The sequence below is a fragment of the Catharus ustulatus genome, chromosome 1 (genome assembly GCF_009819885.2).
Source record: "Catharus ustulatus isolate bCatUst1 chromosome 1, bCatUst1.pri.v2, whole genome shotgun sequence".
NCBI lineage: Eukaryota > Metazoa > Chordata > Aves > Passeriformes > Turdidae > Catharus > Catharus ustulatus.
This window is the reverse complement of record NC_046221.1, coordinates 163,794,896-163,810,223: the sequence shown is the minus strand read 5'-3', so window position 1 is coordinate 163,810,223 and position 15,328 is coordinate 163,794,896. Positions and strand designations below refer to the sequence as shown.

Below are 15,328 nucleotides of genomic sequence, written 5' to 3'. Positions count from 1 at the left end.
TTTTAGTATTTTTTCCCGTTTTTTTTTACAATTTTCCACATTTCATTGGGAATTTAATAATTTTATTTCTCAAAAATTTTTCCAGGTTTTAAAGCCAAGAATTTTTCCTTTTATTTTTTTAATTAAAAATTCTCCAAACTCCAAATCCAAGATTTTTTTCCCATTTCTTTATTAAATCCAGGATAAAATCCCAATAAAAATCCCAATAAAATCCCAATAAAATCTCAATAAAATCGCGATAAAATCCCGATAAAATCCCAAATTTCCTGTTGAAATTCCTGATGTTTTTCCTGATATTTTCCTGGATTTTCCCTCATCTCCAGGCCAGGATTTCCTGGGAAGCCAAGCGGGAAAGGCTCCGGAATTCCAGCGGGAGGAGCCTCCTCCAGAAGCGCCGATCGCGCCCGAAAATCCGAGCCGGGAATCGGGGAGAGCCTGGGGGGAAAAATGGGATTGGGATCATAAATTCCTGAAAATCCCAGTCCCAAAATCCCAAATTCCCAAAAATTCCAATCCCAGATTTCCAAGATTCCCCCAAAAAATTCAATCCAAATTCTCAGAAATTCCAATCCCAAATTTCCGAAAACCCATTCCCAGATTCCCAAAAAATCCAATCCCAAATTCCTCAAAATCCCAATCCCAAAAACCCAAGTTCCCAAAAATTCCAATCCCAGATTTCCAAGATTCCCCAAAAAAAATCCAACCACAAATTCCTGGAAATTTCAATCCCAAAATCCCAGAATTTCCAATCCCAAATTCCCAAAATCCCATTCCCAGATTCCCAAAAAATCCAATCCCAAATTCCCCAAAATTCCAATCCCAAAAACCCAAGTTCCCAAAAATTCCAATCCCAGATTTCCACAATTCCCAAAAAAATCCAACCCCAAATTCCCAGAAATTCCAATCCCAAATTCCCCAAAATCCCAATCCCCAAATCCCAGAAGTTCCAATCCCAAATTCCCAAAACCCCATTCCCAGATTCCCAAAAAATCCAATCCCAAATTCCCCAAAATCCCAGAAGTTCCAATCCCAAATTCCCAAAATCCCATTCCCAGATTCCCAAAAAATCCAATCCCAAATTCCCCAAAATCCCAATCCCAAAAACCCAAGTTCCCAAAAATTCCAATCCCAGATTTCCAAGATTCCCAAAAAAAATCCAACCCCAAATTCCCGGAAATTCCAATCCCAAATTTCCCAAAAATCCCATATTTTCAAATTCCCATAAATCCAATTCCAAACACCCAAATTCCAAAATTCCAATTCCAGATTCCCAAAAACCCAATCCCAAATTCCCAAAAAAATCTAATCCTAAAATCCCAAAAACCCAAATTCCAAAAAATTCCAATCGCAGATTTCCAAGATTTCCAAAAATAATCCAACTCCAAATTCCCCAAAATCCCAAAAGTTCCAATCCCAAATTCCCAAAACCCATTCCCAAAATCCCAAAAAATCCAATTCCAAATTCCCCAAAATCCCAATCCCAAAACCCCAAATTCCCAAAAATTCCAATCCCAAATTTCCAAGATTCCCCCCAAAAAAATCCAACCCCAAATTCCCAGAAATTCCAATCCCAAATTTCCCAAAACCCCATTCCCAAAATCCCAAAAAATCCAATCCCAAATTCCTCAAAATCCCAATCCCAAAACCCCAAATTCCCAAAAATTCCAATCCCAAATTTCCAAGATTCCCAAAAAAAATCCAACCCCAAATTCCTGGAAATTTCAATCCCAAATTCCCCAAAATCCCAATCCCAGATTTCCAAGATTCCCCCAAAAAATTCAATCCAAATTCTCAGAAATTCCAATCCCAAATTCCCAAAACCCCATTCCCAGATTCCCAAAAAATCCAATCCTAAATTTCTCAAAATCCCAATCCCAAAACCCCAAGTTCCCAAAAATTCCTATCCCAAATTTCCAAGATTCCCAAAAAAATCCAACCCCAAATTCCCGGAAATTCCAATCCCAAATTCCCCAAAATCCCAATCCCAAAATCCCAGAATTTCCAATCCTGAATTCCCAAAAACCCCATTCCCAGATTCCCAAAAAATCCAATCCCAAATTCCTCAAAATCCCAATCCCAAAAACCCAAATTCCCAAAAATTCCAATCCCAGATTTCCACGATTCCCAAAAAAATCCAACCACAAATTTCCAGAAATTCCAATCCCAAATTCCCCAAAAATCCCATATTCTCAAATTCCCAAAAATCCAATTCCCAACACCTAAATTCAAAATTCTAATTCCAGATTTCCAAAAACCCATTCCCAGATTCCCTAAAAATCCAATCCCAAAATCCCAAATTCCCAAAAATTCCAATCGCAGATTTCCAAGATTTCAAAAAAAAATCCCACTCCAAATTCCCCAAAATCCCAAAAGTTCCAATCTCAAATTCCCAAAACCCCATTCCCAGATTCCCAAAAAATCCAATCCCAAATTCCCCAAAATCCCAATCCCAAAAACCCAAATTCTCAAAAATTCCAATCCCAGATTTCCAAGATTCCCCAAAAAAATCCAACCCCAAATTCCCAGAAATTCCAATCCCAAATTCCCCAAAATCCCAATCCCCAAATCCCAGAATTTCCAATCCCAAATTCCCAAAATCCCATTCCCAGATTCCCAAAAAATCCAATCCCAAATTCCTCAAAATTCCAATCCCAAAAACCCAAATTCCCAAAAATTCCAATCCCAGATTTCCAAGATTCCCCAAAAAAATCCAATCCCAAATTCCCAGAAATTCCAATCCCAAATTCCCAGAAATTCCAATCCCAAATTCCCAAAAAATCCCATATTCTCAAATTCCCAAAAATCCAATTCCAAACACCCAAATTCCAAAATTCCAATTCCAGATTCCCAAAAACCCATTCCCAAATTCCCAAAAAAATCTAATCCTAAAATCCCAAAATCCCAAATTCCCAAAAATTCCAATCGCAGATTTCCAAGATTTCAAAAAAAAATCCAACCCCAAATTCCCCAAAATCCCAAAAGTTCCAATCCCAAATTCCCAAAAACCCATTCCCAAAATCCCAAAAAATTCAATCCCAAATTCCCCAAAATCCCAATCCCAAAATCCCAGAATTTCCAATCCCAAATTCCCAAAATCCTATTCCCAGATTTCCAAAAAATCCAATCCCAAATTCCTCAAAATCCCAATCCCAAAAACCCAAATTCTCAAAAATTCCAATCGCAGATTTCCACGATTCCCAAAAAAAATTCAACCCCAAATTCCCAGAAATTCCAATCCCAAATTCCCAAAAATCCCAATCCCAAAAATCCCAATCCCAGATTTCCAAGATTCCCCTAAAAAATTCAATCCAAATTCTCAGAAATTCCAATCTCAAATTCCCAAAACCCCATTCCCAGATTCCCAAAAATCCAATCCCAAATTCCTCAAAATCCCAATCCCAAAACCCCAAATTCCCAAAAATTCCAATCCCAGATTTTCATGATTCCAAAAAAAATCCAATCCCAAATTCCCGGAAATTCCAATCCCAAATTCCCCCCAAAATCCCATATTCTCTAATTCCCAAAAATCCAATTCCAAACACCCAAATTCCAAAATTCCAATTTCAGATTCCCAAAAATCCAATCCGAAGAAAACCCAATCCCAAAATACCAAAAACCCAAATTCCCAAAAATTCCAATCCCAGATTCCCAAAGGAATCCAATCCCAAATTCCCCAAATTTTAATTTCAGCTTCCAAGAAATCCAAATCCCAAATTTCCAAAAATCCAATCCCAAATTAATTCCCAAAAAATCCAATCCCAAATTTCCAAAATCCCAATCCCAGAATTCCCCAAATCCATTTTCAAAATCCCAAAATTCCCAAAAAATCTGAATTTCCTCCTGAATTTCCTCAAATCCCAAATTCCACTCCCAGAATTCCCAAATTTCCAAAAATCCCAAATTCCCAAAATTCACTCCAAAAATCTTCTCCAAAATTCCCAAAATCCAATCCCAGATTCCCAAAAAATTCAAAGAATTTAGGAAAAAATTTGGGGAAAATGGTGGAAATGAAAGGAAATTTTATGGGAAAAAATTGGGAAAAATTGGGAATTTGGGATTGGATTTTGAAAAAATTTTGGGAATTTTTGGGAATTCTGGGATTTGGAAAAATTTTGGGGGGAAAATTGGGGAAAAATTTGGGAAAATGGTGGAAATTAAAGGAAATTTTGGGGGAAAATTTTGGATTTTGGAAATTTGGGATTGGATTTTTTTGGGAATTCTGGGATTTGGAAAAAAATGGGAAAAAAGTTGGAAATCAAAGGAAATTTTTGGAAAAAAATTAGGAAAAAATAGGTAAAAATTTGGAATTTGGGATTAGATTTTCGGGAATTTTTGGATTGAGATAAAACCTGGGAATTTTGAGGAAAATAATTGGGGAATTTGGGAAAAATGTGGGAAATTAAATGAAATTTTTGGGGAAAAATTGGGAATTTGGGATTGGATTTTGAAAATATTTGGGAATTTTTGGGAATTCTGGGAGTTAGAAAAATTTGGGGGGAAAAATCGGGAAAAATTTGGGAAAATGGTGGAAATTAAAGGAAATTTAAGGAAATTTTGGGGGAAAAATTTGGATTTTTGGGAATTTGGGATTGGGTTTTTTGGGAATGACCCCTCACCAATTCCATGGAAAATCCTGGCCACGGCTCTTCCCGAAAATTCCTCCTCCGGATACGCGGCCAGAAATTTCCGGATCTCCGCTCGGATTTCTTCTTCCTGATCCTTGAACCGAGAGAAAATTGGGAATTTTTATCCAGAATTCCTAAAATTTTTCCAAATTTTTCTAAAATCCCCAGATTTTCCCCATATTTTTCTAGAATTCCCCAATTTTCCCCCAATTTTTTTCCAAAAATCTCCCCCCAAATTTTCCCACAATTCCCCAATTTCCCCCAAATTTTACAAATATTTCCCCAATTTTTCCAACATTCCAAATTTTCCCCAGAATTCCCCAACTTTTCCCTAATTCTTGCAAAAATTTCTCAATTTCTTTCCCAGAATTCCCTCATTTTCCCCTAATTTTTCCAAAATTTCCCCCCAATTCCCCATTTTTTTACCCAATTTTTGGTAGAATTCCCCATTTTCCCCCATTGTTCCACATTTTCCCCATAATTCCCCAGATTTTTCCCCATAATTCCCTCTTTTTCCCATAATTCCTCAGGATTTTTTCTCCATAATTCCCCAGGTTTTCCCCCCATAATTCCCTATTTTTCCCATAATTCCCCAAGATTTTTCCACATAATTCCCTGTTTTTCCTATAATTCCCCAGATTTTTTCCCCCCATAATTCCCTAATTTTTCCCATAATTCCCCATGTTTTATCCCCCATAATCCCCTATTTTCCCCAGAATTCCTCAGAATATTTTTCTCCCATAATTCCCTATTTTCCCATAATTCCTCAGGATTTTTTCCATAATTCTCTATTTTTCCCATAATTCCCCAAGTTTTTTCCCCCATAATTCCCTATTTTTCCCATAATTCCCAAGGCTTTTTCCCTATAAATACCAATTTTCCCATAATGCTTCAGGACTTTTTTTACCATAATTACCCAGGTACTTTTCCCATAATTCCATATTTTTCCCATAATTCCTCAGGATTTTTTTCTCCATAATTCCATATTTCCCCCATAATTCTCCAGGTTTTTTCCCATAATTCCCTATTTTCCCATAATTCCTTAGGATATTTTTCCCCGTACTTCCCTATTTTTCCCATAATTCCCCAGGATTTTTTCCCTATAGTTCCCTAATTTTCCCATTGTTCCTCAGGATGTTTTTCCCTATAATAACTATTTTTCCCATAATTCTACTTTTTTTTTTCCCATAATTCCCTATTTTTCCCCATAATTCCCCAGTTTTTTTCCCCTATAATTCCCTACTTTTCCCATAATTCCTTAGGATTTTTTTCCCCATAATTCCTTCTTTTTTCTATAATTCCTCAAGGTTTTTTCCCATAATTCCCTATTTTTCCCACAATTCCCCAGGATTTTTTCCCCATAATTCCCTATTTATCCCATAATTCCCCAGGTTTTTTTCCCCATAATTCCCTATTTTTCCCATAATTCCCCAGGTTTTTTCCCCAGTTCCCTATTTTTCCCACAATTCCCCAGGTTTTTTTCCCCATAATTACCTCTCTTTCCCATAATTCCCTATTTTTCCCATAATTCCTCAGGATTTTTTCCCCATAATTCCCTATTTTCCCCATAATTCCCCAAGGTTTTTTTCCCTATAATTCCACATGTTTTTTCCCCATAATTCCTTATTTTCCCATAATTCCCCAGATTTTTTTCCCCATAATTCCTTAGGTTTTTTTCTCATAATTCTCTCTTTTCCCCATCATTCCTTGGGATGTTTTTTCCAATAATTCCCTATTTTTCCCATAATTCCTCAGGATTTTTTTCCCATATTTCCCTGTTTTTCTCATAATTCCCCAGGGTTTTTTCACCATAATTCCCCAGGTTTTTTTCACCATAATTCCCTACTTTTCCCATAATCCCTCAGGATTTTTCCCCCCATCATTTCCCATAACTCCCCAGGTTATTTTTCTCATAACTCCGTATTTTTCCCATGATTCCTCAGGATATTTTTTTTCATAATTCCCCAGTTTTTTCCCCCCCCATAGTTCCCTATTTTTCCCATAATTCCCCAGATTTTTTTCCCCCTAATTCCCTAGTTTTTCCCATAATTCCCCAGGTTTTTTCCCCCATAATTTCCTCTTTTTCCCATAATTCCTCAGGTTTTTTCCCCATAATTCCCTATTTTCTCATAATTCTTCAGGAGCTTTTCCCCCATAATTCCCTATTTTTCCCATAATTCCCCAGGGTTTTTTTTCCCATATTTCCCCAGGTTTTTCCCCCATAATTCCCTACTTTTCTCATAATCCCTCAGGATTTTTTCCCCCATAATTTCCCATAATTCCCCAGTTTTTTTTCCCCACAATTCCCTATTTTTCACATAATTCCTCAAGATATTTTTTCTCATAATTCTCTATTTTTCCCATAATTCCTCAGGATTTTTTCCCCATAATTCCCCAGTTTTTTCCCCCCCATAGTTCCTTATTTTTCCCATAATTCCCCAGTTTTTTTCCCCCATAATTCCCTATTTTTCCCCATAAGTCCTCAGGTTTTTTCCCCATAATTCCCTATTTTTCCCATAATTCCTCGGGATTTTTTCCCCATAATTCCCTAGGTTTTTTTCCCCCATAATTCCCCATTTTTCCCATAATTCATCAGGATTTTTTCCCCATAATTCCCCAGGGTTTTTTTCCCTATAATTTCCTATTTTCCCTATAATTCCACATGGTTTTTTCCCCATAATTCCTTATTTTCCCATAATTCCCCAGATTTTTTTCCCCATAATTCCTTAGGTTTTTTTCTTAAATTCCCTCTTTTTCCCATAATTCCTTGGGATGTTTTTTCCCCATAATTCCCTATTTTTCCCATAATTCCTCAGGATTTTTTCCCATAATTCTCTCTTTTCTCCCATAATTCCCCAGGTTTTTTTCCCCATAATTTCCTGGTTTTCCCCAGAACTCCTCAGGATATTTTTTCCCATAATTCCCCAGTTTTTTTCCCCCATAATTCCCTATTTTTCCCCATAATTCCTCAGGATTTTTTCCACATAATTCCCCAGGTTTTTCCCCCATAATTCCCTACTTTTCCCATAATCCCTCAGGATTTTTTCCCCCATAATTTCCCATAATTCCCCAGGTTTTTTTCCCACAATTCCCTTTTTTTCCCATAATTCCTCAGGATTTTTTCTCCCATAATTCCCTATTTTTCCCATAATTCCCCTGGTTTTTTCCCCATAATTCCCTACTATTCCCATAAATTCCCAAGTTTTTTTCCCCATAATTTCCTGTTTTCCACACAATTCCTCAGGTGTTTTTCCCATAATTCCCTATTTTTCCTATAATTCCTCAGGATTTTTTTCCCCATAATTCCCCATTTTTTCCCCCCCATAGTTCCCTGTTTTTCCCCATAATTCCTCAAGTTTTTTTCCCCACAATTCCCTTTTTTTCCCATAATTCCTCAGGATTTTTTTTCCCCACAATTCCCTATTTTTCCATTATTCCCCAGGATTTTTCCCCATAATTCCCTATTATTCCCATAAATTCCCAAGTTTTTTCCCCATAATTTCCTGTTTTCCCCACAATTCCTCAGGTGTTTTTCCCATAATTCCCTATTTTCCCCATAATTCCCTATTTTCCCCATAATTCCTCTGGGTTTTTTTTCCCCATAATTCCCTATTTTTCCCATGCTTCCTCAGGATTTTTTCTCCCATAATTCCCTATTTTTCCCATAATTCCCCAGTTTTTTTCCCCATAATTCCCTATTATTCCCATAAATTCCCAAGTTTTTTTCCCCATAATTTCCTGTTTTCCCCACAATTCCTCAGGTGTTTTTCCCATAATTCCCTATTTTTCCCATAATTCCTCAGGATTTTTTTCCCCATAATTCCCTATTTCCCCCATAATTCCCCAGGATTTTTTCCCCATAATTCCCTATTTTCCCATAATTCCTCAGGTTTTTTTTCCCCATAATTCCCTATTTTTCCCATAACTCCCCAGTTTTTTCCCCCATAACTTCCCAGGTCTTTTTTCCCATAATTCCCTATTTTACCCATAATTCCCCAGGGTTTTCCCCCATTTTTTTCCCAGCCTCACCGGCGCAATTCCCGGATTTTTTTCCTCCTCTTCCTCCTCCGATTCCTTGGGATCCCTCTGGAAATATTCCCGGATCAGCTCCCGGAGTTGGGAATTCTTCTCCAGCTGCTCCCGCTCCGGAGGCTCAGGAAAGAAACTCGGGAATGCAACGCTGGAATTTTGGGAATTTCCAAAAAAAATTGGGAATTTTCAAGAAATTTTGGGAATTTTCCAAGGATTTTCCCTTGAAAAATTCCCAAAGTTCCTCATGAAATCTCAAAATTTGTTAAATTTTTGAGGAATTTTGGTATTTTCTGATAAATTTTGGGAATTTTTTGAGGAATTTTGGAGCTTTTCTTAGAGGTTTTTCCAATGGAATTCTTGGAATTTCCTGCAGGATTTTGGGGAAAATTTCTTGAAAATTTATTGGAGAATTTCCAGAGTTCTGAGAAATTTTTGGGATTTTTCAAGAAAAATTTTATGGTTTTTTTTTCAAGAAGTTTTGGGAATTTTCTAAGGAATTCTGCAGAATTTCCAAGCAATTTTCAAAGGATTTTGGGAATTTCCAAAGAATATTTGTTGATTTTCCAGGAGATTTTTTTTCCAGTGCCAGTTGGGAATTTTCAAAGGATTTTTCCTTGAAAAATTCCCAAATTCCTTAGAAAACCCCAAAATTCCTCAGGAAAATTTGTTAGAAAATTTTCAAGGAATTTTGGTATTTTCTGATAAATTTCAGGAATTTTTTGAGGAATCTTGGAGCTTTCCTAGGAGATTTTTCCAATGGAATTCTTGGGATTTCCTGCAGAATTTTGGGGAAAATTTCTTGAAAATTTATTGGAGAATTTCCAGAGTTTCTGAGAAATTTTGGGGATTTTTCAAGAAAAATTTTATGATTTTTTTTCAAGAAATTTTGGGAATTTTCTAAGGAATTCTGCAGAATTTCCAAGGAATTTTCAAAGGATTTTGGGAATTTCCAAAGAATATTTGTTGATTTTCCAGGAGATTTTTTTCCAGTGACAGTTGGGAATTTTCCAAGGATTTTTCCTTGAAAAATTCCCAAATTCCTTAGAAAACCCCAAAATTCCTCAGGAAAATTTGTTAGAAAATTTTCAAGGAATTTTGGTATTTTCTGATAAATTTTGGGAATTTTTTGAGGAATCTTGGAGCTTTTTTAGGAGGTTTTTCCACTGGAATTCTTGGAATTTCCTGCAGAAATTTGAGGAAAATTTCTCGAAAAATTATTGGAGAAATTCCAAAGTTTCTGAGAAATTTTTGGGATTTTTCAAGAAAAATTTTATGATTTTTTTTCAAGAAGTTTTGGGAATTTTCTAAGGAATTCTGCAGAATTTCCAAGGAATTTTCAAAGGATTTTGAGAATTTCCAAAGAATATTTGTTGATTTTCCAGGAGATTTTTTTCCACTGACAGTTGGGGATTTTCCAAGGAATTTTCCAAGAAAATTTTTTTGCCTTCTCCAAAATTTAACAAAGAATTTTAGGGATTTTTTTGGGACACTTTTCCAGGAATTCTTGGAATTCCCAAAGAATTTTGGGAAATCTTGAGATATTTTTGAGGGATTTTGGGAATTTCTCACCTCTGGAAGGTCCGGAAGCAGCGTTGGAGTCTCCGGAGCTCGGATTTTTCCCGGGAAATGATTTGGGAATTCAGGAATTCCCAGATGGAATCCAATTCCTGGGAATCCAGGTCTCCGTAGGCGCGGAAGTGGAAGGACAATTCCTGAAATTCCACCTGGATCTTGGATTTTCCTGTTGGGATTTGAAGTTGGATTTGTTGGAATTTTCTTAGAATTTCAAGGATTTTTTTTTTCCCAGAATTCCTAGGGAATTTCTGGAATTTTTCTCACAGCATTCCCAGAGTTTTTCCAGGTGAATTCTCACACAATTCCCAGAATTTTTCCCTCAGAATTGCCAGAATTCCTCTAGAATTCCCAAAAATTACATCAAAAAATCCAAAAAACTCACCCCAAAAAAAATCTCAAAAAATCCCCCCTACAAAATCCTAAAAATTGCCCTCAGATTTCCCAAAGATTCCCCCCAATATTCCCATAATTCCCCTCCAAAAATCCCCTCAGAATTCCCAAATATTATGCTCATAAATTAAAAAAAAACCTCCAAGAATATCCAAAAACACCACCAAAAAATCCCCAGAAATTCCCCTCAGACATCTCAAAAAATCTCCAAAACATTACCCTCAAAATCCTAAAAATTAATAAAAAAAATCTTCCCCCCAAAATCCCAAAATTTCCCTTCAGAAATAACAAAAAAAATCTCCAAGAATGTCCCCAAAATTTCTCAAAAAATCCCAAAAACTCCCCTCAGAAATCCAAAATCTCCAAGATTATCCCAAAAATTCCCCAAAAAACCCCAAAACTCCCTTCAGAAATCCCAAAAAATCCCCCTCAAAATTTTTTTAAAAATCCCCCAAAACCCTGAATATCACCAAAAAAATCCCAAAAATTCCCCTCAGATATCCCAAAAAAATCACTCAAAAAATCCAAAAATATCGCCCCAAAAATTCCTGAAAAGTTATTTTAAAAAATCCCCCCAGAATTTCCACAATTCCCCTAATATTCCTAGAATTGCCCTCCATATTCCCAAAATTTCCCAAAAAATTCCAATCATTTCCCCTTGGATTTCCTAAAAAAATCCCCCCAAAATTTCCCCTAAGAATTCTCAAAATCCCTCTCAGAAATTCCCAAAAATTCCCCAAAAATCCCCAAAATTTCTTCTCACAAATCCAAAAAAATCTCCTAAAATATCCCACAAATTCACCAACAAAATCCTAAAAAATAAAATAAAATAAAAATCCCTCAAAATCCAAAAAATTACTCCCAAAAATTCCTAAACAAGAAATTTTTAAAAAATCCCCAAATTTCCCTCAGAATTCCTCTCGATATTCCAAGAATTCCCCCCCAAAAAATCCTCTCAGATTTCCCAAAAAATCCCCCAAAAATCCCAAAAATTCCTCAAAATAATCCCCCCAAAAATTCCCAAAAAACCCTCTCAGAATTCCCAAAAATTCTCCAAAAAAATCCCCCAAAATTCCCTCAGAATTCACAAAAATCACCCAAAAATTCCCTTCAAAACCACAAAAAATTCCCCGAAAAATCTCAAAAAAAATTCTAAAATCCCCCCAAAAAATCCTAAAAAAATAATAAACACCCAGAATTCCCAAAATTCCCAAATTTTCCCTTCACCTTTCCGTGTTTCCCACTGGATCCTCCTGAGGCTCTCCCGGACCCTCCAGAATTCCCAGCCCATGGAATCGCTCAAGGCCACGGCGTCGAATTCCAACGATCCCGAAATTCCCGAAGTTTTCCGAGCCAGGAGAAATCCCAAGGGAGGGCACCTGGATGGGAAAATCCCAAAATATCCAATTTTTCCACAATTCCCAAAATTCCCCAATTTTTTCCCAAATTTTCCCAATTTTTTCCCAAATTTTTCCCCAAATTTTCCCCTTTTTTTGTGGAATTCCTGATTTTTCTCCCAATTTTTCCTGTTTTTTGTTTTCCCAAAATTCCCCAATTTTTTTCTCTTAAATTTCCCCAAAATTTCCCAGATTTTCTCCCAAATCCATCAAATATTCCCATTTTTTCCAAATTTTTCCACTTTTTTCCTAAAATTTCCCAATTTCCTCCAGAATTTGACAATTTCTCCCAAATTTCCTAAGAATTCTCAAATTTCTCTCAAAATTTTCTCTCAAATTCAACAAATTTTCCCAATTTTTCCAGGATTTGATGATTTCTCCCAAATTTCCTGAGAATTCCCAAATTTCTCCCCAAGTTTTCTCCCAAAATTTTCTCCCAAATTTTCACAATTTTTTCCCAGAATTCTCCACTTTTTTGAAATTTTCCATTTTGAATTTTTCCAGAATTTGACAATTTCTCCCAAATTTTCTGAGAATTCTCAAATTTCTCCCAAAATTTTCTCTCAAGTCCACAAAATTTTCCCAAAATTCTTTACTTTTGTTCCAAAATTTTCACATTTTGAATTTTTCCAGAATGTGACAATTTCTCCCAAATTTCTCCCAAAATTTTCTCCCAAATGCACAAAATTTTCACAATTTTTTCCCAGAATTCTCCACTTTTTTTAAATTTTCCATTTTGAATTTTTCCAGAATTTGACAATTTCTCCCAAATTTCCTGAGAATTCCCAAATTTCTCTCAAAATTTTCTCTCAAATCCACCAAATTTTCCCAATTTTTTTCCAAGAATTCTTTACTTTTTTCCAAATTTTCTGAGAACTCCCCAATTTTCCCCAAAATTTCCAAATTTTCAGAGAATTCCTAATTTTCCCACTTTTTTCCCAATTTTTTCCCATTTTTTTGCAGAATTCCTGAGTTTTCTCCCAATTTTTCCAGTTTTTCATTTTCCCAGAATTCTCCACTTTTTTCTCCTAAATTTTCCCAGAATTTCCACAAAATTTCTCCCAAATCCACAAAATTTTCCCAATTTTTTCAAAGAATTCTTTATTTTTATTCCAAAATTTTCATAATTAAAATTTTTCCAGAATTTGACAATTTCTCCCAAATTTCTCCCAAAATTTTTTCCCAAAATTCTCTAAATTTTCATAATTTTTTCCCAGAATTATCCACATTTTCCTGACATTTTCCACATTTTGAAAATTTCCAGAATTTGACAATTTCTCCCAAATTTTCTGAGAATTCCCAAAATTCTCCCAAAATTTTCTTCCAGAATTTTCTCCCAATATTTTCTCTCAAATCCACAAAATTTTCCCATTTTTCCCCAGAATTCCCTCATTTTTTCTAAAATTTTTCACATTTTGAATTTTTCCAGAATTTGACAATTTCTCCCAAATTTTCTGAGAATTCCCAAATTTCTCCCCAAATTTTCTCCCAAATCCACAAAATTTTCCCAAAATTCTTTACTTTTGTTCCAAAATTTTCACATTTTGAATTTTTCCAGAATGTGACAATTTCTCCCAAATTTCTCCCAAAATTTTCTCCCAAATCCACAAAATTTTCTCTTTTTTTCCCAGAATTCTCCACTTTTAAAAAATTTTCCACATTTTGAATTTTTCCAGAATTTGACAATTTCACCCAAATTTTCTGAGAATTCCCAAATTTCTCCTAAAATTTTCTCTCAAATCCACCAAATTTTCCCATTTTTTTCCCAGAATTCTCCACTTTTCCCCAGATTTTCTGAGAACTCCCCAATTTCCCCCCAAATTCCCAAGTTTTCAGAGAATTCCCCATTTTCCCACTTTTTCCCCAAATTTTTCCTTTTTTTGCAGAATTCCTGACTTTTCTCTGAATTTTTCCTGTTTTTTGTTTTCCCAGAATTCCCCAATTTTTTCTCCTAAATTTTCCCAGAATTTCCACAAAATTTCTCCCAAATCCACAAAATTTTCCCAATTTTTTCAAAGAATTCTTTACTTTTATTCCAAAATTTTCATAATTAAAATTTTTCTAGAATTTGACAATTTCTCCCGAATTTCTCCCAAAATTTTTTCCCAAAATTCTCTAAATTTTCATAATTTTTCCCCAGAATTATCCACATTTTCCTGAAATTTTCCACATTTTGAAAATTTCCACAATTTGACAATTTCTCCCAAATTTTCTGAGAATTCCCAAAATTCTCCCAAAATTTTCTTCCAGAATTTTCTCCCAATATTTTCTCTCAAATCCACAAAATTTTCCCATTTTTTCCCCAGAATTCCCTCATTTTTTCTAAAATTTTTCACATTTTGAATTTTTCTAGAATTTGACAGTTTCCCCCAAATTTTCTGAGAATTCCCAAATTTCTCCTAAAATTTTCTCCCAAATCCACCAAATTTTCCCATTTTTTCCAGAATTCTTTTTTCAAAAAATTTTCCACATTTTGAATTTTTCCAGAATTCCCAATTTCTCCCAAATTTTCTGAGAATCCCCAAATTTCTCCCAAAATTTTCTCCCAAATCCACAAAACTTTCACTTTTTTTCCCAGAATTCTCCAATTTTTTCCAAAATTTTACACATTTTGAAATTTTCCAAAATGACAATTTCCCCCGAATTTCTCCCAAAATTTTCTCCCAAATCCACCCAATTTTCCCTTTTTTCCCCAATTTTTCCACTTTTTTTCCCCAAATTTTCCAATTTCCTCCAGAATTTGACAATTTCTCCTAAATTTTCTAAGAATTCCCAAATTTTTCCCAAAATTTTCTCTCAAATCCACCAAATTTTCCCAATTTTTTCCCAGAATTCTCCACTTTTCCCCAGATTTTCTGAGAACTCCCCAATTTCCCCCAAATTCCCAAGTTTTCAGAGAATTCCCAATTTTCCCACTTTTTTCCCAATTTTTTCCCATTTTTTGCAGAACCCCTAACTTTTCTCCGAATTTTTCCTGTTTTTTTGTTTTCCCAGAATTCTCCAATTTTTTCTCCTAAATTTTCCCAGAATTTCTACAAAATTTCTCCCAAATCCACAAAACTCTCCCAATTTTTTCAGAGAATTCCCTTTTATTCCAAAATTTTCACATTTTGAATTTTTCCAGAATTTGACAATTTCTCCCAAATTTTCTGAGAATTCCCAAATTTCTCCCAAAATTTTCTCCCAAATCCACCAAATTTTCCCATTTTTCCCAGAATTCTTTTTTCCCAAAATTTTCCATATTTTGAATTTTTCCAGAATTCCCAATTTCTCCCAAATTTTCTGAGAATCCCCAAATTTCTCCCAAAA

General features: G+C 35.2%; 1 protein-coding gene across 1 annotated transcript in view; it reads right to left on the bottom strand.

Annotated features, from left to right (window-relative positions):
* Window positions 1-231: 231 nt before the first annotated feature.
* Window positions 232-15,328, bottom strand: part of RECQL4 (RecQ like helicase 4) — a 54,642-nt gene continuing 39,545 nt past the window's right edge. The window contains exons 19-23 of the mRNA XM_033064044.2: window positions 11,850-12,001; window positions 10,227-10,401; window positions 8,655-8,805; window positions 4,617-4,719; window positions 232-435 (exon numbers count right to left, since the gene is read on the bottom strand). Of these exons, the coding sequence (XP_032919935.1) occupies window positions 314-435; window positions 4,617-4,719; window positions 8,655-8,805; window positions 10,227-10,401; window positions 11,850-12,001 (703 nt within the window). The 3' untranslated portion in view covers window positions 232-313. The remainder of the gene's footprint in view (window positions 436-4,616; window positions 4,720-8,654; window positions 8,806-10,226; window positions 10,402-11,849; window positions 12,002-15,328) is intronic.